Genomic DNA, 26346 nt, shown 5'->3' with positions numbered 1-26346 from the left:
AGCTGTGCACATCTCTCTATCAGTGTTATAGAGGGCGAACCATTTATGAGGTTACCCTGTATAAGCTTTATGCAGGGTAAAACGGATTTATTTGGGTTTAGACCCCATTGGGAGTTGGGCATCTGAGTGTTAAAGACAAGAACACTTCTGTTAGCTGCTTTCAGGTAAGCCTACAGCTGTTAGTGGACATGATTCAGACCTGGGTCTGGGTTTGCAGCAGGCTAGTGAGTCTGCCTCAAACCAGGCAGGGCACTGTCCTAAGCTGACAGGGCAAGAAGGGAGGGGCAGAGGTAGCCTTGGCACATCAGGTGGCAGCTCCCAAGGGGGTTCTGTGATCTAACCCATCACACATACCTCTTACCCCCCTGCACAGCAAGCAGGAGTCTCTGGGAGCAGCTCCAAGGCAGACGGCAGGAGCAGGACATGGCAGTGGGGGGAGGGACAGCTGAACTGATGATCGATAGCCTGCTGGTCAGCTGTAGCACAGGCAACTTAGGGGAGTGGGAAGCTGATAGGGGGAGCTGATGTGTGGCTGCCGGTCCACCCTGGTTACAAGCCCCCACCAGCTAGCTGCAACAGGCTGCTCTTCCTGCAAGCAGTGGACAAAGCAGGTGGCTGCCAAACGGCATTAGAAGGGAACATTGCACAACTTTAAATGAGCATGTTCCCTAACTGATCAGCAACGTAACAATGAAACAACGTTAATCGGGACGACTTTAAGTGAGTAGTTACTGTAGTAATAATTATATAAATCATAGCACTATCAATGAATTAATCTTACACTATTTCATAGAGTTCTTTCATATGAATGTCTCCTAGCACTTAAAAGCTAGAATCATAACCAGGTAAGACGTTCCACAGATCTGGAAGACCATATATAATAAGAAGACTTCTCTTTCCCCTCAAGCAAAAAGGATAGTTTTGGACAGCTGAGGGTTTTCTAGACATTCTCCTGAGCCTAAAAAATACTAACAAAAATATTTTTAGGATTATGACTTGTCACTTTTGAAACAATTTGCTTCACACAGCAAATTCATAATGCCAGTCGTGGGATTACTTCAGGATTTCTGTGCCTTATTCATAGGAGGGAAAATAAAATTATGCACAATCTCTCAATTTAAAAAGAAATGGGGAGAGAGTCCGCTGCATAAAATATTCCACTTACATTTTTCTAAAGAAACTTAACAGAGTGATACTTCAGAGGGTTCTGCAAACAAATGCTATTCAAGTCTTCCACTAGGATCATTCTCTGACACACATACTTGCTTATATTAAATATTTGCATTGAGTATCTTTTTCCCTGTTCTAGAGTAGTAAGGGATCCGATGAAGCATCTGCCACAAATTTCTACATTCAAAACTAGTTTTAATGCAATCCAGAACAAAGGAACTAAAAATATTAAACACTTATTTTTGCCTCATATCATAGGACTTTTTCCTTCTTTTCAACTCATTGCCTCTTTTACAAGCCGAGGAAAGGACATCAGCTCAATACTTTAAGGGTACGTCTATACCCAGCCGCTAGTTCGGCAGCTGGCAATCGAACTTCTGGGTTCGACTTATCGCGTCTTGTCTGGACGCGATAAGTCGAACCCGGAAGTGCTCGCCGTCGACTGCGGTACTCCAGCTAGACGAGAGGAGTACCGCGGAGTCGACGGGGGAGCCTGCCTGCCGCGTGTGGACCGAGGTAAGATCGAACTAAGGTACTTCGAACTTCAGCTACGTTATTCACGTAGCTGAAGTTGCGTACCTTAGTTCGATTTGGGGGGTTAGTGTAGACCAAGCCTAAGAGTAGATCCCTTCCTGTAGCAGGAATTACTCCGTATCACAGGCACCATAATCCAATATACACAATTCTACAAGGTGAGTTCACTGCACAATTTGATCCTTTCATATTTCAGTCTTAAAAGTCCTATGCTTAAACACAAAGAGCAGTGCCTCTTTATTGACTGAGGGTAAGACTTCTGTTTGACAGGGTTTATTAATTTCATTTGGGTGGCGGGGGAGGGGGAAAGGGGGGGATTTTTAGCAATTTTTCAGTTTTATGTAGATATCCAAAAAAAAGGGGGGAAGGTCTCATTGTATGTACTTTACTGAGTAACATTTTATATACCAGTACTTCACTCACTACAGTAATGAGTAATCTCTTTGTAATGTTCCCTAGTACACTTTAATATAGTACTGTTTCAAACAGCACTATGTTAAAGCACTTTAGGGAATCTTCAGTGCGCACCAGCAGGGTCTTCACTGACCAACATGTTAGTGCACTTTAGAAATCACACCTAGTAGTCTGCATTACTGCTCCATATAGACAAGCACTTAAGATACAAGTAACTATTTCCAAAGTTTTTCCAGTGTTTATTGGACAAAACATCAATTTGATTTTTTTTAAACTGTGGGTGTTTTATCTGTGTTTATTAGTTAAAACCTAGAAATCAAAAGCCCTTATTGTGGGGTATTTTACTGAAGCAATTGCAAAGTCACAGTTTAATTCATAAAAATATATTTTACAGAATGTTATTGTTTACAATTTGCAAGTTTTATCTTCTAAACGGTAAGGAGTGCTCTGCTTAAATCAAACATGGCCAACAAGAACCGAAAGACAGCAATACTCAGCAGCAAGAGGTCTGAACAAAAGGGGTGATCAGGAGGAGGAACTGGGTAAGAAATCACAAGTGACAAGGATGATAAAAAAAACTTTAAAAAAAATTATCTATTTGGTGGCACAGTATACAACTATTAAAGGATGCAATGTAGATACATTGTATGGAAGCTGCACAGTGTGTTGAATTTTCTGAGAAATACTGCAGAATGACATAGGAATCTGTGTAGAAGGTCATCGACAATGCAGCAGTGCCATAGTTTGAGAGCAAATGGCTCCAGACTGGCAGAGAGCAAATGGGAAAAGAGCTAAGCAAATTTTAGTCAGCCTGTTGTAAAATTCAAATCTCTAGGGAAAAAGATTCTAATTATATGTAAACATTCACATTTATTTGTATGAGCAACAGATGCTTTTTCATACGAACTCAGAGAATACACAGGGGAATTCAGTTTAACTAATAATTACTAACAATTAACGTCTATACTAAAGCAACTGCTGAGTTTGACACCACGTGTCATAGAGAGATCCCCATCTCCAAACCCCCATTCTCCCTCCAGCCTGTGTTGATAGTCAGCGGTGTTCATCATCCCCCTAGCAATGCCTCTTACACTTTGCCTTACACTGAGAAGTTTTTTTAAATCCAACCATCAGTTCAGCTCCACTGGTGCTGGCAAAGGCGGGTATGTTAGTGTAGACAGGCCCCTGGGTTGAATGACGTAATCGTAAAGATGCCAGTAACCGGCCTATCATCAGGGTCCCATCATTGCTAACACAAGTAGACTTGCACCAGCTCTAAAGCAACAATAGGAGATTTTCAGAAAATCCTTAGTGTACAGACAACTTGAGAGTTCTAGCAGAAGGAAGTGTCTTGCACACTTTGTTACAATGAACGTTGAACAGTTGACTGCCCATGCCAGCAGGACAAATGGGTGTAATACTGGTTTGAGGTGAGGGAAACAGGAAATAAAGGGGCATGTAAGTATCAAACACCACAGTTTCTGTAGTGTAGGTAGCACTTTAAAATTTCACCTACACTGGCTCCCATTGTGCCACACTTTCACTGGGGGGGCAAGAGGGGGAAGAATGAAGTTCTGGTTATAAAGCTCAGACTAGAAAGGGCTTATTTTGTTTTCTTAGATGTTTTCACATCGAAAGGAAGTGTCACTCATCGAAATGCAGAAGTTGAACTGGTTTAACTAAGATACAATTTTAAACTGATTTAGTTGAACTGGTGCAAACCCCTGCATGAACATTCTTTTAGATCAATTTAAGCCTGACGTTTGTTGGTTTAGCTTGTGTCACAAGCTAAACTGAAATAAACCATCTTTAAATTCATATAAAAGAGTGCCCATGCATGGGACTGATTACACTGTTTAACTATATCAGTTTAAAATGTACCTCTGGTTAAACCAGTGTACCTTCTGTATGTAGATGGCTCAGTGCAGGCCTGACATAGGGAGACTGTGGGGACAAAGACAAAAAAAAGGGGAATCTTTTGAAATAGTAGGTATAGTCTCTTAAATCTTAAAGAGTAAGACACTTCAAAGCAAAAACTTCTATGGGAAAAAGTCTACTTGATATTTTGCAGAGGTCCATACACAGCTGTATGTGGTACTTCAGCTCTTAGGGCCTATAAAGAACTCTATTGATTTCCATGAAGTGCGTAAACAGAGTATAAGCGCTTCTGTGGAACCCTCTACACTAAGGCCCACCACCTCTTCTCTCTGGGCAGACCTCCTCTGCTCCCCAAACCACTGCTTCCTGTTTTCAGGTGAGCCTGGGTCTATCCCAGAAGAGAGATCAGATAGCCCCTCCCCACCTATGCAAGCAGAGGACTCCGTGTGAGGGTATGTCTACACTACTCCCGGGATCGGCGGGCAGCAACTGATCCAGCGGAGATTGATTTATCGCGTCTAGTCTAGTCTCCAGCTTGGTGAGAGGCGCAGGCGGAGTCGACGGCAGAGCGTCAGCCGTCGACTTACTGCAGTGAAGACACCGCGGTAAGTAGATATAACTACGTCGACTTCAGCTATGTGAATAACATCGATCTAAGTTACACAACTTCAGCTATTTCCCCGCAGTGTAGACCAGGGCTGAGAGAGCCCCTCCACATATGATGGTGTGGAGGCAGCAAGGGAACAGTCCTCTGCTGGGGTAATGGTATAATCAGGGAGCCCTCCAGAACAGCAGGTTGCTGAGTTTACATGCCATTACAATTAATGAGGTCGGAAGGTTACACTCCTCCAAACTACTGTTTCAGGCTGTTTGCTGACTAGGCACACATTACTGAATCAGTGACACTCAGGTCACAGAGGCTCTTTAAGTTTTTCTTCATAACCATGAGAGCTAGAAACAATTCTTAATACCAAAGCGGAGATTCTGACATCATGTGATGCCAGATGCCAGGGCCCTAGCCACATGCCTATACTGCCTGTGCCTTAAGCCAGCCCTGAATATTTGAGCACAAAAGAAAAACATTTTGCAATGTTATGAGTAAGAGAAAACTATGGACTGTAACTGAAATGTTTTTTGCAAATATAACGTTTGCTATGAAGCAATGTAAAGACACACCCAACCAACATATGTTACTGGCTATCAAACCAGGAGATGTTAGGCTATTTGTAAAATGGGCAAGCATCACTATGGTTTCTAAGGGTTAAAAGTAACACACTTATTTTTTCTTCAGAGGGTCTGCTTTGGACACAACTTCAGCTGTACAGCATGCTGCCACCCAAAGCAAAACATTCTTACTTGATCAGGTAAAAAAAAAAAAAAAATCTTGCACATCTTTACTATGGGCCTGATCCTGCTCTTATGGACTTCAAGCCTTATATGCTTAACTAGTAAACACTCAGCGAGACACCAACCGTTTTTTAAATGGTTATGTCTACATGAAAATTGTTGACAGTCACAACACAACAGTGACAATGCCTTAAAGTTCTGCTTATAATCAATCAGCAGCCATTAAGACAGATTTTACCTATCTCTGAACTCTCACTTACTTTGGGATACAAATGAAGAGGGAGAAAAAAGGAGAGGTGTGAGGCCACTGATTTAAAAAATATTTCTGTCTCTTAAAGTTTTCCTGCATGTGTTTCCTTACATGAGAAAAGGAAGCATGCACTGGCTGGAGTCTTTTGTATCATGTCTGTCATTTGTTACGAGGGTTGCCAGGTGTCTGGTTTTCAACCGGAACACCTGGTCGAAAGTGGACCCTTGTGGCTCTGGTTAGCACTGCTGACTGGGCCGTTAAAAGTCCGGTTGGCGGTGCAGGAAGGTTCCATACCTGGCTCCACGCAGCTCTCCAGAAGCGGCAACATGTCCCTCAGCTCTTAGGCAGAGGAGCGGCCAGGGGGGCTACACACGCTGCCCCGCCCACGGGTGCCACCCCGAGCACCGGCTCTGCAGCTCCCATTGGCCAGGAAACGCAGCCAACAGGAGCTGTGCTGGTATGCAGAGCCCCTTGGCCGCACCTAGGCCTAGGAGCTGAAGGGAAATTTCACCACTTCTGGAGAGCTGCCGGAGGCAAGCGCCACACCCCCTCCTGCACCTCAACCCCCTCCCCAGCCTTGAGCCCCCTCCTGCACCACAAGCCCCTCATCTGCAGCCTCACCCTAGACCCTCTGGCCAGTCACAGCCCGCACCTCCTCCTGCATCCCAACCCCCGACCCAGAACGTCCTCCCATACCCCGAATCCCTCATTAATGGCCCCAACCCAGATCCCGCACCCCCAGCCCAGAGCTTCCCAGCCTGGAGTCCCCTCCCACACTCCGAACCCCTTGGCCCCATCCCCAGCCCCCTCCTACACCTCATCCTCAGCACCACCCCAGAGTCCTCACCCCCAGCCCAGAGCCCGCACCCCCCCACACACACCCCAACTCCCTGCCCCAGCCCGGAGCCCCCTCCCACACCCTGAATCCCTCATTTCTGGCCCCACCTCAGAGCCCACATCCCCAGCCCGGAGCCTGTACCCCCTCCCACACACCAACCCTCTGTCCCAGCCTGGTGAAAATGAGCAAGTGAATGAGGGTGGGGGAGAGCAAGTGACAGTGGGAAGTAGGATGGAGTGAGCAGGGGCAGGGCCTCAAAGAACAGGCAGGACAGGGGCTGGGCAAGGGTGTTCAGTTTTGTGCAATTATAAAGTTGGCATCCCTATTTGTTACTGATGGGAATCATGTAAGATACAGACAGCAAGAGCCTTGGAGGCTTGAAATGAAATCCAAGCTGGCACTGAGCCAGTCTTAGACTGTGTTTTACTATCTGCTCAGTCTTCCTAATGGAAAAATTACCAAACTAATGTCATTTATTGGTATGACACAAGTTGATTAATTTAAAACCTGTTTTAAAAATAAGTCAAGTTTAAATATTAAATCGTATAGAAATTAACTACAGAGATGGAGGTGTATGGAGGTCAAGGTGAACAAACTGCAGTATCAACATACTATAATATGCAACTTATTGCATGATTAGTCAGATGCAAGTCTCAAAACATGTGACACTACAAATCAGACAACACATACAGTACAAGGCATAAACATCAGCCACCACATACTTATTCTGCCTTCAAGTTTTCTGCCCAGACACACAGGAAAATTAGCAATTTTTTCTATTACACTCATGCAATAAAAATAAAACTAGTACAGAACTCAGAATACAATGTACATAATACAACTATACTTTGTGCAAAGCATTTTTCAATTTTAAACTATGGGCCAAAAGGCAAAAGACTGTAATACACAAAAACCAATATCAAATGACTCATACCTGTTTGCACTATCCGATATTTTAACTATTAACATTTTTCTTAGTTGTCACAGTCTCATGATGAACATGAACATTAGTACTGAACTGCGGTAATCAAGAGTTGCTGCTTTTAATAACGTTTTAGTAGATTTTCCATGAGTTCAGCTTTAGCTGAGAAGGATATATAATTTTCCTACTAGAAATACCTTATGAACAGTACTGAAGCATTTTTTCAGTCACAAAAGACCCACACAAACCTCTAAGAAATTTAAGATATTTTAAAATTAATTTTAGATGTCAGAGAAATCAGTCACACTAAGAACTGGTCTACACACAGTTTTTGTATCACTTTAACTCTCAGTTTAGAAACCAACAGAGTTAAAACAGTGTAACCCCCTAGCTTGGACATAGTTTGTGACACAGAGGCCATGTGACAAAGGGTCCCCTGTTCTTTGCAAACAACTCTAGCCTCAGACCCAATAAACCCATTACACCAAACAAACGTCTGGCAGGATATTCATAGGAGCAATATATAAAGGTATCTACAGAACACTTGTAACTTGTCAAGATTCATAACCATTGCCAGATGTACGTACGTACGTACAGGTAATATTTAAGAAATATTGTAATTATAGGGAAAGTATGCTTTATGGGCTTGGACTAAAACTTAAGTCACCAGGGGATAATATGTCTCAGTGATGGCCCACTCAAGTAGGGGGGGGGAAATCACTCCATCCTGGTTAGTCCAAGATGTAATCCACGGCTCAATTGTCTACCCTTGTGCCATCCCATGACTTTCAGTGGAAAATCTTCAGAGACAATTGCAAATAATTGAAACCACTTAGAAGTACAAAAGGAACATTAAAACAGACAGGGAATTGTCCTGCATATGAATAAAGACAACAGACTGTTTCACTATAACACAACGTGAGGAAAAGCACTCTGTATCCATTCACCGGGGAGACAGCTCCCGCCCCTCAAGAATTCTCATGAAAAATTGGTTCCTGGTTCCTATAAAGCCAGCCAGCTAGCTCTGCAATAGACTGAACTTTGGAAGGAGGGGACCTATTTTATTAGACAGAAAAGGTAACTATTAATAAATATAGACTCAGATTCGCATCATATGATTTTGTTTTGTGTTGTAACCATTTGTTTCCATCACTCTCTCTTGTTTCAGGTTAAAGTGCTAGTCTTTCTTAAACAAACCTACTTTTGTTTTATGTTTTGTTTTAAGTGCTGAGCGGTTTACTGGAATGGTGGTTTAAGGTAAAACTAGTAAACTGGGGTACACTGCCCCCTTGGGGGCAGAGGATCTGAGATTTCTGTAAATAGCCAGTATCAGTGGCTGCATATCACAGGGGAACAGTTCAAAGAGACTCAGGGACTAGGTGCACCTATTGTTAACCTGGAAGGCAAAGACAGGGCTGCCATAGCCCCAAGGAGAGGGCATGAAAGGCTGTTGGTGTTAGGGAGCTGACACCCAGCCAGACACAAGCAAGACTCCCTTACAATAGAGGCAGGAGGTAACAAGGTGAATCACTGGCCTGGGTGCTCCGAGGACAGCTATACCGGGGAAAAGGGTGCTTATATTGGTATATCTTATTTCCATAAATTTACAACATAACTGTGTCCATGTTAGGGGGCTGTACTGTTTTAATTGTATTGGTTTCTAAACTGATGGAGTTGAAGTGATATAAATAAATACATACATACAGGTAACCAAGCCCTAGCTTCTACAACTAGGAGTTTCCAACAATAACAACTTTATAGAAATTTTAATTAAAGTTGTATCAAATTAGACAGACAGGACTATTCCATTTGAGGGGGGGGGAAATGTTTTGAATGTACTATCTTTCCCCATATCCTGTGATTATTTCTAATTTGTCTGAGTAATGTCTCATTTCAATGTCTGTTTACAAAGCAATATTCCTTTTTCGTCCATTAGTGGATCTATCACATGTTTAATATGAAAAAAAGCCTTCAGAATCAGAGCAAAGGCTTGAGCACAATTTCATAAGAATAATGGATGAGTTAACAGAGAATTCCCTGCCTACAGAATAGCCCCATGCTCTCCTCCTTTATGAGAATGTATGGAAATAAACAATCAGCCCTCAAACCCAAAGCTCCCAGCAAATTCAAAAGCAGAAGAATCTGAATAGGTTAAGGTTTGGGAAAAACCCAGGCCTCAGCTCCACAGATCATAGACCCCAGCTTAACCTACTACAGAGACAATCCCTCTGCATTTATCTCCAACCCTTTTGACCTCAAGCCTCCTTCTACAGCAAAGACACTGTGTTCTGATTCCTTTAATGGGGGGGACAGAAGAACATGGAGAAGGAATTCTGCTTTAATCAGCATTAATTTTGCTCCTTTTCCACTATGCTGGGTGAGCATTCTCTTTGGGGAAATACAGTACAGAGTGACTGCCCCTAGGATCCTCTGCTTCCATCATCACACCTTCTTTATCCACATGGCCCATGGACCATGCAGCTATTTTGTGAATAACACATAGCCAGCCAAGCCAGACCAGAGGAGGAGAAGGAGGGAGAAAGTGTGTAATTGTCTTTTCCCTTGGTAATTTCTTCTGTGGGTTTGCTCCCCTTTGCAAATCACAGGGTAACAAAAATCAAGTAATAATAAGAGGCCCAAAACAAGTTTCTCTCTAGAACCTTTATGACTGATCAAGTGTTTTAGAGAGAGCATTCTAAATGCCAAGGCATATCCTGAATGCAAAATCCAAATGGGGATTGTTTTTCACTGGGCTTCCAACAGAGTTTTGGTCCCAAGTTTGTGACTTCCCCGCCAAAGATCTGGCTAGTGATAATCTGGCCATCCCAGCACTTGGCCTCCTAAATTACTGAAAGCAATGTGGCTTTCACTTGTCAAGAGAGAAGCTGCTCTTTCCTTATGTTCTCCTTGTCAGTCATAGATTACTTATTTTAAAGTGAAGAGCACCCCCCAAAACCAACATGGTTTCTGAAGCCAAATATTAAATGACTAAATAATATTATCCAAATGAACTGGCAGGCAAGCTGTGAGACAGATATAAAGATGACAAAAGAGGATACATGAGATGGCAAAGCAAGACAACAAGAAAGTCTTTCAATGTGTCTAACACAAGAAAGCAGCATGCAAGTCTGAAGGCCACTCTATCACCAGGGAGTCATGGGAGCAAATAAATAAGGTGGAGTTTCCAAAAGAATTTAATTTCCTTGCATCAGCTTTCACTGAGGAAGAAGTTACGATCCCCAGGTTACATTTTGCAACTCATCAAGGAATAATCCTGTCAGATTGAGTTCTAAGGAAAGTGCCATAAATCCACAAGGGCAAAGAGTATTCAACAGAGCTGTAAAAGAAAATAATAATTATTACATAGCAGAGCTATCAAAATCATAGCCCCAATTCTGCAAGTGACACTCCCATTGCAGGACTGGATCTATGTAATATAACCTTAGAAATTCAGAAATACTTCTGAAGATTGGCAGATGGTATGATGGCAGCTTTTTATTTATTTATTTAATGAATTATGCATTAATAAGATTCACTTCAGCATTAGGGAAGTTAGCTGACTGCATCATTAAAGGGAGATTAACAAAAGACTTAGATAAAGACAAACTAGCACATCTCCAGATGTCAAAATGCAGAGGAGAAACTGGTAAGCAATCTTGAACAAGGACAGTCCAGAATTCTTCGTTTCTAAAATCAGAAACGATCAAAAAGCAGTGGTGACAGAACAGCAAACAGCATATTCTCAAGATGGACAGAAGTGGATAGCAAGACACCTTAAGGATCAGTGATTTTCCTATATCTCTCTGAAGGATCAGGGGAAGGAGGGATAAACTAGGCTTCAGCAGGTAGATTTTGCAGAAAAAACTAATTTTTAGGATAAGTATGGATGTTTCTGAATAACATACACAAACCTAACCAAAAGATACGTAGGATGCTGTTCCTGCCATTCCACATTGTGCCCAGCCCTCCCTCCTCCACCTAGTGATTGTGATCACATTTTAGAAAAGAGACCTACACGCAAAGGTGTACCTCTTCTGATAGCTGCTGTGGCTCCTGCCATTAACCATCCCAACCTCCCATTTGCTTCTCCCCATCAGAAGAGGGAAGAATGCTCAGCTTTCTACACCAGATCAAATGATTGGTCTAGGCTGCCAACTATCCTGTCTGATCCACAAGGGACTATTTTCCAGTAATCTCACTACTGATTTTTCTACAATTTAAGTAATAAAACTCATCTTCCTGGACCCCAGCAGCTCCAAAGACTAGGCGGTAGTTAGGTAGTCTGGGGAGGAAGAAATGCAATTCTTCTCTTCTTGCACAAGGGACGCATGCACATAGCATTATCCATTATACATACATTCTATATGGATTGAAAGAAAAACTGACCACCTCAGAATGTGAAACAGAGCCATGTAAATCTCAGTCAGAATAACTGTATAACAATAGTTTTGAAGAAGGAATCCTGCTAAGTATATGTGAAAGATCTTTTCCTAAGATAAGTTCAAAACAAAAAAAAGTGACTGACTATATCAGGTTTAAATTTTCAAGAGACGCTCAATGCTGGGCATGTGTGTACACGAGAATATTTTTATGTGAATTTAAAACAGTAAAACAACTAATCTACAGAATCTGGGGGTGATGTTATGACCAATACATATTTTTGCTGGAAAACATGTTTATCCTCCTTTCTGTTAGTTCAAGTTAGATTAAATAAACCACTCTCTATAAAGTATCATTTATATCAACTAAATGTACAGTCATTGACTCTAATAAGTATCTCATCCATCTTAGTTTTGGTATTTCTCAAAATGAGTGTGGCAACTCAACCCACTAATTAAGAGTCATTAAAGTGACTCGGTGTCAAAACACAATTTAGAAAGGAAAAAGAGCACTACTGTGGCATCTCAGTTCCTGGGGAATAGTTCACAGAGCTACATTAAGAGAAACCTGTGCACACACAAGTTTATTTTTTTTCCCCCCTTTCAGTTATCCATTCAAGGGACTTTTTTAAAATCAAAATTATCTCTTACACTGTTAACACAAATCAGTACATCTGATTAACCCAAGGCATTGCAGAGTACAGGACATGTTTGTGTTTGGTAAGTAAATATCCCCAGGGAATTTTAAGAGTTTTGATTAGAAGAAAGCGACAAAGAGTCCTGTGGCACTTTATAGACTAACAGTCGTATTGGAGCATAAGCTTTCGTGGGTGAATACCCACAACAAAGTGGGTATTCACCCACGAAAGCTTATGCTCCAATACGAGTAAAGGAAAGGTGTGTCAAACTTTGGGAAACTTCAGCTTCATGGATACCTAATGCCCCATTACTAGCTCTTGAAAGGATAGAAAAATGATATCAGAAGGATCCATGATAGATGGGAAAGCAACAATTGAGCAAGACCAGAAGATTTGTAAATATTATAGAAAGCATGATAGGCAGAGGTGAGCTAATTTTACAAATTATTACAGAAAGAAAGATGAATGAGAGATTTGGCAACAAAATCTATTGGGTGGCCTATATTTTTATGTAGTACCTATCAAGTTGCTAATACTGCCCCCACCATTATAGTATCTAAGCACTGATCAGAATGATTCCTGTATCCATAAAAAAATCCTCTTTGGAGAAAATGTATCTGCAAGACGAAGAGCCTTGGGGTTAAAGCAATTTTGTGTCAGAAAAAGCAAGACAGAGCTGCAACTGTAGGACCTAAGAAGTCAGATGCCTGGGACAGGGGCTTCCAAATGGAAAGGAGGAAATCCCCTCACTCCTTTTTTGGCATTTCCTTCCCACTCCTTTCAGGTAGTCAGGTTATGTTGTAGTGGGAAAGGATCTTGACTGGACTACATCTGGTATATTGTAATTGACTGAATCTTGGCAAGCATCAGACCCTGGGGAAAAGGGCTATCCCTGGACCAAGGTAACTGTGCCACAGCTACTGAACTGTGAGGTTTTTGTTTTTTAAAATGATTTAAAATATTTTCAGAAATAATTAAAAATACCACAGGATAAAACCTATAGGGAGCCAGTACAAAACAAGTGTGATGAGACAACAGCACCACACATGAAACCAGTGGACAGGAAGGAGAGGAGAAATTTGGCTCTCTGTTAGCTGAGGGGTGAAAACATTATCTACCAGGAAAAGAATGTGTATATAGCATATAAAGTGAAACAAGTGTATTTGTCTCTAGATATTTCAGCTCTTGTTCTTGCCCACTGGATTAAGGTATTGTTTTGTTTAGGGTGAAAACATTAGCATTGATTCTTGATTTAAATTTCAATCTTCTCTAATTAAGCAGTTTCCACTGTATGTGTATTTCAATGCCCTCTCAACTTGTTTCTTCCTATTGTGGCAATGAGAGATTTAAAACCTAGGTAACCTGGAGAGGTTTTGCACCGCAGATACAGAGTGCACTCAAAAAACAAAAAAAGGAGCAGAGGCCCAGATAGTCACACATAGGGAAAATGAGCACAGCTGCATTTACTTCATGCTGATTTATATCACCTGAAGATATGGACTATGGAGTTTGAAGCCTGTTAGTGATGACTTGGCACATCTTTTTCTCTCAGCGTCAGATGGGTTTTCACAATTTTATACTAATTATCTTTAATATCCAAGAATATTTATACACTTAATAGTGTTAATAAACACTAGGTGTCCCTCCCATTCTCCTCCCCCCCCCCCCCCAAAAAAAAACCCTGGCTGAACTGTCACAGTCCATTAGCCAGAATATTTAACAGGACACCCATCTCAATATAGGTTAGGTGACTGCTGCCTACTCATATGGCCTATAGGTGTCTCCTCAATGGTTTTGCAACCCACACGCTATCCCCTGCACATATATGGCACAGTTACACTATTTGTTTCCTAAAAAACCCTGAACAAGGTGAAGGCACCTCAGTGTAAAACACAGCATAGCCATTTTTGAATCAGATACAGTATCACTTTTACCCACTGCTGGGGATGGACCCTGAACATGCCTTCATGCCAGTTGTGCCTACTAGTGTCACCAGCATCTGGCTGAATAATCCTTTTCTACTGGCAATAATGCCCTGTCCTTTTCTATTGTACAAAAATGCACAGGAGCCCTCAGGAGTAGGCCTGGTAATTTATTTCTGGTCACAAACTAGCTCCTTCCTACTACTCCCTCTTTAATGACCAATAGGTCAAAGAAACAAGTCCTCTCCCAAAAGTTTTGTTAGCTTGTTTGATGGGAAAGGTGGAAGAATGGCAAACTATACGATTGAGTGAATTATAACAGGCTTTCTGCTCTCTCCCTTTCAAAGGCCCATGCTGTCAAAAGCTGAATCAGACATCACCCTGGAAATTCAGAAATGACAACACTTTCATGCCACTGTTAACACCAAAGTTAAAGCATTAAACATGACTAACTGGATCCTATTAACTCTTAGGTTTTATACCAAAATGTGGCTAATAACGCTTACCCTTCATTGTAAAGCACTTTGAGGTCTATTAATGAAATTCACTATATCAAAGTACATTATTTATTATTGTGGTATTTCACTTACCTACACTATATTTTCATGGAAATATGTAGTTCACAAGCATGTGTCTCCTATCAGCTATACTGAGCTTACCTGGCATGTCAGATGCTACACATCCTTTATATCTGTATGCAGTATTGGAGTGAAAACAATTCCTCGTGTCAAGCAATAGTTTTCTCAGTCCTGTGATTTTTTTTATGTGGGGCAGGAAATGCTTAAAATAAGTTGCTTTGACTAACATTTCTCACTAAGTCTGCAAGTCTACGGATGTGTTAACACAGGGTTTGCCTCTACACTACTGGCCTTTGGAGTTCAGCAGGGAAAACTGTTATATTTGGGGGGTCTTAATCTGGGAGGGTAAACAGAATATAAAGCTGCATGTCTTTCCCAAGTTCATCTTGCAGGTGTCTAAGAGTTCAAGGAGATATTATGATAAAGTTTACTCAAGGACAGTTCTTTGGCACTCCCTACAGCTGCATTTGCATTGAAACACATGAATATCTTGTATCTTATCCCCCGCCCCAACTAATCTTTTTTTAAACTAAAGGAATGGCAAGAAGACTGACATGTGCGCCAGTGTTTTTAATACACTGCCAAAATTTGTTCCTGGATGCCGGATGGCTACCTAAGGGCACCCTCCATTTAAATATACCCTTTAGCAACTTGCATAACTTGTGCCAGTTAAGCAGAGCTGAACTGACCTGAATAAACATCGTTTTCAACTGTTGCAGGAAAACGGGTCATCATACAACGTTTACCGGGGACAAGTTTGTATGATCAGGAACAAGCCCCTGACTGAGCTGTAGCCAACAATACTTAATTGCAGCAGCGCTGTCAACGCAGAGCATTTGCAACGTAACATCTGTCAGAGACCAAGCGTAAGATTAACACCCGGCAAACTCCCCCGTGTGGTTTCGGGCGCACACAATTCCCCCGGGGGTCTGTCGGCGCTGGGAAGGGGGGCAGGAATCTTAGCCCCTCCCTGCTGCGGTTTGAGGGGATTTAATCCAAAACAGGAGCGAGCAAGAAATCGCAGTTCAAAATGTGCCCGGGGCCTCTGTGCTGCCGGGCCCAAGGCATGTGGATCGGCAGGAGGGAGGGTCTGTCCAGCAGTGAGAAGAGGCTGGGGTGTCACTTACCGTGGCTGCCCGCAGGAGCGGAGCGTCCCCCCTCGACTCGCGGCTCCAGGCGGCGGGGAAGTCCGGCGGGGGCCGGAGGCGCCCGCGGGTCGGGCAGCTCAAGGCGAGCAAGGTGCCAAGCAGGAAGGCGGCCGCCGCGCAGCCCAGGTAGAGGGCCAGCCGCAACAGCAGCAGGGCCAGGCACGGTTGCCCCCCGTCCCCCGCCTCCGCCCGCCCCAGGTGGAACACGGACACCGCCAGCAGCCCCAGCCCGGCCGCCAGCATCAGGCGGGACGAGCCGGGATCCTCCTCCTCTTCCTCGTCGTCCGCCTCCTCCTCCCCGCCGGCGACGGCGGCTGCCGCTGGGGCGCTGCTGCGGCAGGACTGGCCGCCGGGGCTGTGAGCTCCCGGGGCGCCAGAGACTGCGGCGCCCGCCGACTCGGGCTGCCCGCTGCTGCTAGTGCTGTCGGCATCGGGGAACATACTGCTCCTGGCGCCGCTGGGAACAAGCGCATCTCCCGCCCCAGCGGCCCCCTCGGAAGGTCGCCTCTCCTCGAGCCCCGCGGCTGCTGGCACCGCACCGGCAGGAGAGGGAGCCGAGGCTCATGCCCGGTAGCACAGGAGGGGAGCGGGGCCGGCCACTTCCTCACCAACCCTCCCCGCCGACTTCGGCGGCAGCAGCTGCTGCTCCGCTCCTCCTCCCCGCTGGTGGCCCAGCGCTCGGTGGGAGCAGGGGGAGGCCGCGCCGTGCCCGCGCGTGTCCAGCAGGGGGAGGAGAAGGAGGCGCCTGAGTGACAGCTGCAGGGGCCATGTGCTCTCCGCCGGGCAAGGAGGGGCAGCCACACTCCGAGCGGGTCTGGCTTCAACCCTTTGCTTCGGCACGCAACAAGACCTCGCTGACTGCCCACCCAGACTGAAAGCCTCGCCCTCTGGGGAGTGCTTATAAGGCATCGCCCTGTGGTGAAGATGGATTTTACTGTGTGTGTTTCAGTGGGGCGTTTATGTAACACTCTGTTTGTAATGGAAATTTTTTCAGGCAAGTAAATACATGAATAAAATCGAACCAAAAAAGAAAAATATTTCTCCCCCCAGCCATACTTGTTTTCTATTTTGATCTCTTTTGATCTCATTTACACTAGTATAAATCCACTGAAATCAGTAGGGTTACTCCAGATTTACATTTGTATAATTACAGCCATCATTTGGCACTTAATGCCCTAATCTGCAAATGGATCTGTCAGCAGGGATGACACAGAGCCCCACCAACGACACAGGAGTCCACTGGACCATCTCATTGCAGAATTGGAGTCTTAGTCTGTAAACTCAATGCAAGGACCTTGACTTCATACAGGTTTGAACCACCAAGTACACTTTGGGCTCTGTACAATAAATAGGATTACAATACAAAATACATAGTCTCCTTATTGTCACACCCTTAATTATCATCATACGGTTATAAAACAAAACATAAATATCACTAATAATGTTTTTAAAAAGGGTTACACACAGAGTAAAAGGCAATCCCTGCCCTAAAGGGTTTATAATCTAAGCCCTGATTTTACAAACATGCACATGCTTAACTCTGCTACTGTGAGTAAAGTAAACACATGGGACTAGTGTGTGAAAAAATACCCCCCTGAGCAATACAAGTTTCAGCGCTATAAAGTGGCAGTGTAGACAATGCACCAGCACACTCCCAAGTGCTGGTAGCTACTCCCCTCATGGGGGTGGTTTTTTTACAGCACTGGCAGAGGTGCCATGACTACACAGACACGTTAAAGTGCTGTTGGTAGTGAAGACATACTCTGCCTACAGGATCTGGGCCTAATATAATTGAGCAGCAACAAACATTAAACCTTTTAAAATTTCACTGTCATTAAATAAGCAGTGTCAGCGTTGTCCACAGGAAAGCACTCCTGCTGACAAAGTGCTATTCACACTAGCACTTGTCCGCGACAAAACTTTTGTCTTTCAGGGGGGTGTTTTTTGAACACCTCTGAAAGACAAAAGTTTTGTCTTTCACTTGCTAGTATAGACATAGCCCTAGAGAAATACAACCTAGATGGAGCTACTATAAGGTGGATGCATAACTGGTTGGAAAACCGTTCCCAGAGAGTAGGTATCAGTGGTTCACAGTCAACCTGAAAGGGCATATTGAGTGAGATCCCACAGGGATTATTCTTGGGTCCAGTTCTATTCAATATCTTCATCAATATTTAGATAATGGTATAGAAAGTAGACTTATAAAGTTTGCAGATAATACCAAGCTGGGAGGGGTTGCATGTGCTTTGGAGGATAGGATTAAAATTCAAAATGATCTGGACAAACGGGAGAAATGGTCTGAGGTAAATAGGATGAAATTCAATAAGAACAAATGCAAAGTACTCCATTTAGGAAAGAACAACCAATTGCACTCCAGCGTTTTTGCCGCCCGAAGCAGGCACCCCCCCCCCCTCGCAAAACAGAAAACAAACAAACAAACAAACAAAAAAGCCGCGATCGTGATCTGTGGCACTTCAGCAGGAGGTCCTTTGCTCCCAGCGGGAGTGAGGGACCCACTGCCGAAGAGCCGGACGTGCCGCCCCTCTCTGGTGTGGCTGCCCCAAGCACCTGCTTGGTAAGCTGGTGCCTGGAGCCGGCACTGATTGCACACATACAAAATGAGAAATGGTTGGCTAGGAAAGAGTACTGCAGAAAGGGATATGGAGGTTACAATGGATCACAAGCTAAGTATGAGTCAATAGTGTAGCACTTGTAAAAAAAAAGTGAACATCGTTCTGGGATGCATTAGCAGGAGTGTTGTAAGCAAGACATGAGAAGTAATTCTTCCGCTGTGCTCCCCACTGATAAGGCCTCAACTAGAGTATTGTGTCCAGTTTTGGGTGCTACATTTCAGGAAAGATGTGGACAAACTGGAGAAAGTCCAGAGAAGAGCAACAAAAATTATTAAAGATCAAGAAAACATGACCTATGAGGGATGATTGAAAAAAACTGGGCTTATTTAGTCTGGAGAAGAGAAGATGGGGGGACATGGTCACAGTTTACAAGTATATAAAAGGTTGTTACAAGAAGGAGGGAGAAAAATTTTTGTTACAAGAAGGAGGATAGGACAAGAAACAATGGGCTTAAATTGCAGCAAGGATGGTTTAGGTTGGACATTAGGAAAAACTTACTATCCATCAAGATAGTTAAGCACTGGAATAAATTGCCTAGGGAGGTTATGGAATCTCTGTGGTAGGTTTTTAAGAGCAGGTTAGATAAACACATAGGAGCCGACTTCGTGGGTGCTCCAGGGCTAGAGCATCCACGTAAAAAAAATTAGGGAGTGCTTAGCACACACTGGCAGCCAGCTCCCTCTCTCCCCCACCAGCTCCTCCCCTCCGCTGGCTGGCCTCCTGCTGATCAACTCTTCCCCCTCACTCCCAGCACCTCCTACTCACAGCAATCAGCTGTTCCACAGCCTGCAGGAGGTGCTTGTGGGGGAGGAGCGGGGACGGGGCACACTAGGGGGAGAGGGCGGAACTGGTCAGGAAGAGGCAGGATGGGGTGCAGCAGAGGTGAGGTTGGAGGCTTGGGAGAAGGGGTGGGGGCGGGGCCTGGGCAGAGTGGGGTAGGAAGAGATGGGCCAGGGGTGGGGTCTTGGGGGAAAGGAGTGGGGAGGGCCTGGGGAAGAGTAGGGGGTTTGAGCCCCCCGGGGGCCCTGAGGAAGCCGGTGCCTGTGGATAAACACCTGTCAGGAATGGTCTAAATCAGGAGCGGGCAAACTTTTTGGCCACATCGGGTTTACAAAATTGTATGGCGGGCCAGTTAGGGGAGGCTGTGCCAGGCCCCTGCTCCCTGCTCCCTTACCACGCTGCCTGGAGCACTGGTGGCTGGCGGTGATACAGCCGCGCCGCCCAGAGCACCAGGACAGGCAGCCGTGCCGCACAGCTTGAGCCAGCCATGCCCATGTGCAGCACCAAGCACCAGGTCAGGCCACGGCTCTGCAGCTGCGCTGCCCGGCAAGAGCTCACAACCCCAGTGCCCACAGCACTGCGCTGGCGGCACAGTGAGCTGAGGCTGCGGGGAAGGGGGAACAGTAGGGGAGGGGCCAGGGGCTAGCCTCAGGGGCCGGGCAGGAGAGTCCCGTGGGCCAGTTGTGGCCCGCGGGCCATAGTTTGCTCACCTCTGGTCTAGATGATACTTAGTCCCGCCTTGAGTGCAGTCCTACCCTTCTCTGATTCTAAAATACTGCGAAGAAGGGTGAGATCACCTGTGAGTTTATGGTACAATGCACTAACAGAAAGACTCAATGAAGACAGGGAACACCCAGTCAAAAAGGGACCCTGGCAGCTCCGGTCAGCACCGCAGACCAGGCTGATAAAAGTCCGGATGGTGGCGCTGCGGGGCTAAGGCAGGCTAGTCCCTACCTGTCCTGGTACTGGTCCTGGCAAATGGGCAAAATGGGAGCTGGGGGGTGGTGCCTGTGGGCAAGAGAAGCATGCAGAGCTTTCTGGACCGCCGCTTAGGCGCTGGACCTGCTGGCCGCTTCCAAGGCACAGCATGGAGCCAGGACAGGCAGCTGTGCTGCTGACTCGGAAGCCGCCCAAGGTAAGCCTGCGCCCCAAGCCCCGGCCCCAGCCCTGAGTCCCCCGCAACCTGGAGCCCCCTCCTGTATCCCAAACCCCCCATCCCCAGCCGAGCCTGCACTCCCACTCAGAGCCCTCCCCCCCACACCTCAACACCCTGCCCCAGCCCAGAGCCCCCCCCCCACTCTGGCCCCAGTCCAGAGCCCTCATCCCCCTGCACCCTAACCCCTTGCCCCAGCCCAGAGCCCCTCCCACATCCTGAACCCCTCATCTTCAGCTCCACCCCAGAGCCTTCACCCGCTCCTGCCCCTCAACCCCCTGCCACAACCCGCAGCCCCTCCTGCACTCCTAATCCCTTGGCTCCACCCCCCCCAGCCTGGAGCCCCCTCCTGTATCCCAAACCCTTCATACCCAGCCTCACCCCAGAACCCCACCCCAACACCTGCCCTAGCCCAGTGAAAGTGAGTGAGGGTGAGGAGAAGGAGCCCCGGAGAGAGGGGGAAGGTAGTGAGCATGGGCGGGGCCTCAGAGAAGGGGCGGGGCTAGGATGTTCCATTTTGTGCAGTTAGAAAGTTGGCAACCCTACCCCCAGGGAAGGGATACGCTGGCAGCACAGGGCTGGATGGGCCATTGTGCATCTGGCAACTGCCGGTTTGTAACCAGCGCCCTCGCACGCGGCTGGGTGTTGCGGGGCCTCCCTTGCCATGCCCCTGGCAGGGTTGTGTTTCGTGTCCTTACACCGGCCCCTCGCTCCGGGGACCGACCCCCGCGCCATGCTCCACAAAAAGTTAATCCAGTCCCTGCGCTCAGCCCCAACAGTTACTCGGCTACAAAGGCCAAGCAAAACTACTATAATAAAAGACTCGGATGCCCTTGGCACTAAGCCGCTCCCAGCGCCCTGCGGTGACGCGTGACAGGCCTCACCGCCCAGTCTAACCCCGCGGCTCCGAGCCGCAGTGCGGCCGTGCGGGACTTACACAGCGCCGCCCCCTCCCCAGGCAGAGCGCCGGGGCCCGGCTTTGCGGCACGTTGATAAGGCGCGTTGCCAAGGGCGGAGCTGCCCTGCCCTGCCCCAGCTCTCCCCACCCCGGAGGCAGCCGTAAGGGGCCCCAGGCCGCCCCCTGGCGCCCAGCGAGCGGAGCTCCACCCCCTCCCCGGCGACGCAGGGGCCGGGCTTGTTGCTGGCGCCTGGGCGAAAGGCGCGGGGCCCGGAGCCCGGAGCCGAGCTGCTGCAGCGCAGTTCTCCGTGAGTATCCGCCCGCGGGGTCAGGGCCGGGGGAGGAGGCTGCTGGGCTCCGTCGGCCCGGCGCTACTGGCGGCTCCGGCTGTGCCCACAACAAAGCTCAGTCCCAGGGGAGCTTAGCCCCTGCCCGGGGCACCCTGGCGTCAGGCTCCCCGGGGGTGGCGGGGCTGCCCTGCACGGGAAGGGGGCGGCCCTAGCGGCGGTGTGGGACTGGTAAAGGTGCCGCCTGTGCGCCCCCCTCCCTCGAGCATCCTCGCCGATGCCCGCGGCTAGAGCCCCCGCGAGTTTTCCCCGGGGGCCCTCGCCTGGATGCGCTCCGCCTCTCCCCAGGTCCTAGCCTCCCCCCTGCCCTCGTCCACATGCACACAGGCTGTTCCTCCGGGTGTGCAGGCCCTGCCAGGGGCGAACGACAGCGGCAGGCTGTGCTGTCCTCCAGCACCCCCGAGTGGGCTGGCAAAGGCACCGTGTAATTAGCAGGCCTTGGACAATGGAAGATTTTAATGATATATTTTGTATTATATTTTAGTGAGGTTGCTTCCCCCCTGCACCCTCCAAGGATTTTACTGGTTTGCTACTTGAGTCCCTGCCTGAGTGACACCTATGTAGGTGTCTGTTTAGTGTGGAGGTTGGTTGAGCTATATTTGGAGAGTTTCTGCTTGCATTGAAAACCTGAATTAAATCATGTTCCAATTAAATATCCATATTAACCAACTTTCTGTGTCTCCATCTCCCCATCTGTGTTGATCAGCAAGGTATTTGTATGGAAATCAAAGTCCTTTCCTTTAAATAATGTGTCATCCAACTACCTTATTCATTTACTGGTACCTCAATTTAATGTCCGTAACAGGATTGCTTTTGTAATAGTTGACTGTTTTGTGTCAATCACTGGATTGCAGTATTGCTAAATTAATTGGCCTAGAAAAAGAGGTGGGAGTGGTGGGATAGGAAATACAGAAGAGTAACATTTTAATAGTGCTTAGTAAAATATGTTGTAAACCTATTACAACATTATGCTTATATGTAATGGAGTTTGGTCATTGGGTCCAAGTATTATACATTTGGCAAAAATGTCTTAACTCAGCAAACTAGAACACAATTGTAGCATAATACTTATGAATGACTTACTCCTGGTGAATTATACTATCTCAATAATATTATACATTTGGCCAATGTCTCTTAAGTGTCTTCCTTGGAATTAAACAATTCTAGCCCTTTGTTTTACATGCTTCTATTTTCTTTGCTGTTATCAGTAGTAATACACATCTGTATGACAACTAACTACTAATTTTTTGTGGGGGATCTATAAATCCATTAAAGTAAGTTGCAATCTGCTCAAACTTTGTATACATTGGAAGTATGTATACTCTTTCTGCACCAAACAAAATAAAGAACAACAATACAAATTGTGATCTTAGATATGCATTGCTGGGCATCTTAGGGGATATTACATAATATACAGCAGTGCATACCACACATATGAAGCACTGTCTATACATTCTCAAAGCCTGTTAAGGAAGCTATTATGGTTTAAATACGGTCAACATGGTTTGCATTCACACAATAACAACTGTTTTATGACATGTTGCATAATAGTATGTAAGCCTTGCTAGAAGTTTTCCTCTTCAGTATGGTTCTGTTAAACAGAGTTTTGCTGAAACTGGCTTAATGGTAACATGTAACGGGCTAATCACAAAACTGTTAGTCCTTTGTGTCAAACAATCCATAGCACATCAACTAGGTAAACATTTGCAAGATGACTACATCCAAACCAGAAGGTAAATATGCACTTATATTTATTACATTTATTTATTTTAAAAGACTGTAATTTAGTCACTCTTATGACATGTACAGAGTTCTTATTTGGACAATGATGGATAGAAAGATATATAAATAGTTCCATAAAGTGTTGAATGTATGTATCTGTGAGAGCATACTATTCAACAAGAGAAGTATTTTGTTATGGAGTAAAAAAACAGAGCCATCTCTTTTGGCTATTTATTTTCAGTCTCTGTGGTCTGTTCTGATGCATATATGGGGTGTCATGCAACTGGTGCAGACTTATGCTTTCATGAGAAACTAATCCCTTTTCCTGTAGAAAAGCCTTAAAATGCTAATCACTAACTAGGAAGAAGCAACAGAGGGTCCTGTGGCACCTTTAAGACTAACAGAAGTATTGGGAGCATAAGCTTTCGTGGGTAAGAACCTCACTTCTTCAGATGTCTTTCGTTCTTACCCACGAAAGCTTATGCTCCCAATACTTCTGTTAGTCTTAAAGGTGCCACAGGACCCTCTGTTGCTTTTTACAGATTCAGACTAACACGGCTACCCCTCTGATACTTAACTAGGAAGAGTTGTCAATGATGAAAGGGGCATTTTCCATCAAAAATGAAATTAATCAGACATGCTGCTTGTAAGGTAAGATGCACTAAAATAATAGAATATCAGGATTGGAAGGGACCTCAGGAGGTTATCCAGTCCACCCCCCTGCTCAAAGCAGGACCAATCCCCAGACAGATTTTTGCCCCAGATCCCTAAATGGCCCCCTCAAGGATTGAGTTTACAACCCTGGGTGTAGGAGGCCAATGCTTAAACCACTGAGCTATCCCTCCCTCTTTGAGTTGTATTTTTTGAGTTTGCTTTAGTTTGTTCTTTGTGCTTTCTAAATAAAATTGTGGATACTAAAGCTACATCAGCTTATAATACTAAACATTAGAAGCATTTTCTTGCTTGATGTTAGCTTCAGAATGAAGACTGGGAAATAAGTCATAAGCTTCAGTTGTTTGGATTCAGCTGTTGGAGAGTTTCCCTGCTCTGCTACCTGCCCCAGCCCACGAAAACCCCATTTCCTTTTCTCTCTTCACAGGTGTGCTTCCACACACATCCTAAGGTCTCCAGGAGTAGGGTTCCCTCGCTATGGACCTTAGAAAACCTGCAGATATGGGGACTGAAGAGAGCATTTGTGGGATAAAGAGGACTGTTCCTCTCTTTCGTTGTGTATTTCCTGAAGCATGCAGAACCCTCAGTGAATTTTAGGTGGCTCATTGCCCCCTCATTCATGCGTTTTAGGAGGTTCATCCTGACACACTCCATCCCATGAGTCTTAGTAGGCTTTTTTTAGTCTTTTGGGCCTATTTGATTCATTAGAAGACTGACAGATCAAGAGAAGGTTGGTGAAGGGCTGCCATCTAAGGCTTAACAGGAAGAGCATTCAGAAGTTTCCCAGAGAGTCTTCTAAGACATGTAGAGGTGATGGTTCTCAGTCTTCTAGGGCTGTGGGGGAGAAGGGGTTTCACAAGCTTCTGAAAGTCCACGCAGCAGGGGTGAGGGAAGCCTATGACTTTTCTTGGGGCACCCATGACTGAGAGTCACATTGTAACCCCATGCCTCCAGCATGAGGGAGTCTTGCCTTTGCTCGGGGGGGAATCAGCAACCTAATTCTTCCATCCGTTTAGCCATTCAAGCACTCTCCTCAGAACTATACCAGCCTTGTATTCACCTTGCAGCTTAACAATTGATGCACCTTAGTCCCCTGTGATATCCAGCTGCTGACACTGACTGCTTGCAGAAAATCCAAATCCTCTGCACCCAAAGGTGCAGTGTACCCCACTTCACCAGTGTTACCCTAAACCACTGCTCCCATAAACCACACAGCAGTATGAGCCCTTACAATAAAACAGAAGTAGGCTTATTTAAGAAATAATTAAGATTAAAGTAGAAACAAGGGAGTGGTGGAAATAAATGATAACAATATAAAACAATCACCAATTGCAAACCTTGGGTCTAGACTTAATAGTTACCTTTCCTATCCAATAAAGTAAGTTTCCTCCTCAAAGTTCAGTGTGTTGCAAAGCAGACTGGTTTCACCAGAACCAGGATCCAAATGTTCATGAAAACATCCCCATACCACAAGGGGTTTTCTCAGTGAATGGATCCAGAGTGCTTCTCACTCCTCTGTGTTATACTGACAACAGTCCCCATCCCCCATTCACAGACAGGGCAAACCCCTGTCTTGTTGTAAAGTTCCTGTTTTACCTTCAAGTGGTTTTTATTTTTTTTATTTTTTTAAGTTGCCTCTGATTGTTTTCCATTGGAAGTCCTAGTATTTTGCAAGGCCACACAGTTCAGCCTTGCATTATGTTACTGGCTACACAGGGCAGGATGACAACTCCCTCACTACCCAAATGGGCCATCACTGACACTGATTAGCCCCTGGTGACTTTTATTCCAAGTCCATAAAGCATTCTTTCTCTATAATTCCTTAAATATTACCTGCAATGATTATGAATTTTGACAAGTTACAGGCTTTCTGTAAATACTTTACATATTACTCTTTATGGATAAATATCCTGGATGACATGTCTGGTGTAGTGAGTTTGAGAGATCTGAGGTGGTGAGAGTTGTTTGCAAAGAACAGGGGACTCTGCTGTGGGGCCTCTGTGTCAGAAGAAAGCTAAGCTTGGAGGTGGCTTTGGCCTGATAAACCAACTAACTAACCTAGCTCGCCTTGATTCACTTACACAAGCAAAGCCATACTCTTGTGTACAGGACCTAAGGTCTGT

General features: G+C 45.5%; 2 protein-coding genes across 18 annotated transcripts in view; one reads left to right on the top strand and one right to left on the bottom strand.

The window, feature by feature from the left end:
* SNX25 (sorting nexin 25) overlaps positions 1 to 16857 on the bottom strand; it is a 166386-nt gene extending 149529 nt beyond the window's left edge. For 4 of the 13 annotated variants that reach the window (XR_010601844.1, XR_010601843.1, XR_010601840.1 and 1 more), the window contains exon 1: positions 15998 to 16855. Coding sequence is in view for 5 of the 13 variants with exons in the window: in XM_065597936.1 (XP_065454008.1) it covers positions 15998 to 16459 (462 nt within the window). In the remaining 8 variants the exon portion in view is untranslated. Of the gene's footprint in view, positions 1 to 15997 lie in introns of all 13 variants that reach the window. The other 9 variants (XR_010601837.1, XR_010601838.1, XM_008168403.4 and 6 more) reach the window with 5 other exon arrangements.
* Positions 16858 to 21490: 4633 nt separating this feature from the next.
* Positions 21491 to 26346, top strand: part of CFAP97 (cilia and flagella associated protein 97) — a 49506-nt gene continuing 44650 nt past the window's right edge. The window contains exons 1-3 of one of the 5 annotated variants that reach the window (XM_065597934.1): positions 21695 to 21790; positions 22314 to 22412; positions 24651 to 25033. The gene's annotated coding sequence lies outside the window, so the exon portion shown is untranslated. Of the gene's footprint in view, positions 21791 to 22313; positions 22413 to 24650; positions 25034 to 26346 lie in introns of all 5 variants that reach the window. The other 4 variants (XM_065597932.1, XM_065597930.1, XM_065597931.1 and 1 more) reach the window with 4 other exon arrangements.

This window comes from Chrysemys picta, chromosome 5 (assembly GCF_011386835.1).
Source record: "Chrysemys picta bellii isolate R12L10 chromosome 5, ASM1138683v2, whole genome shotgun sequence".
Classification (NCBI taxonomy): domain Eukaryota; kingdom Metazoa; phylum Chordata; order Testudines; family Emydidae; genus Chrysemys; species Chrysemys picta.
Note: the sequence above shows the minus strand (reverse complement) of the source record. Positions and strands in the feature narration are given on the sequence as shown.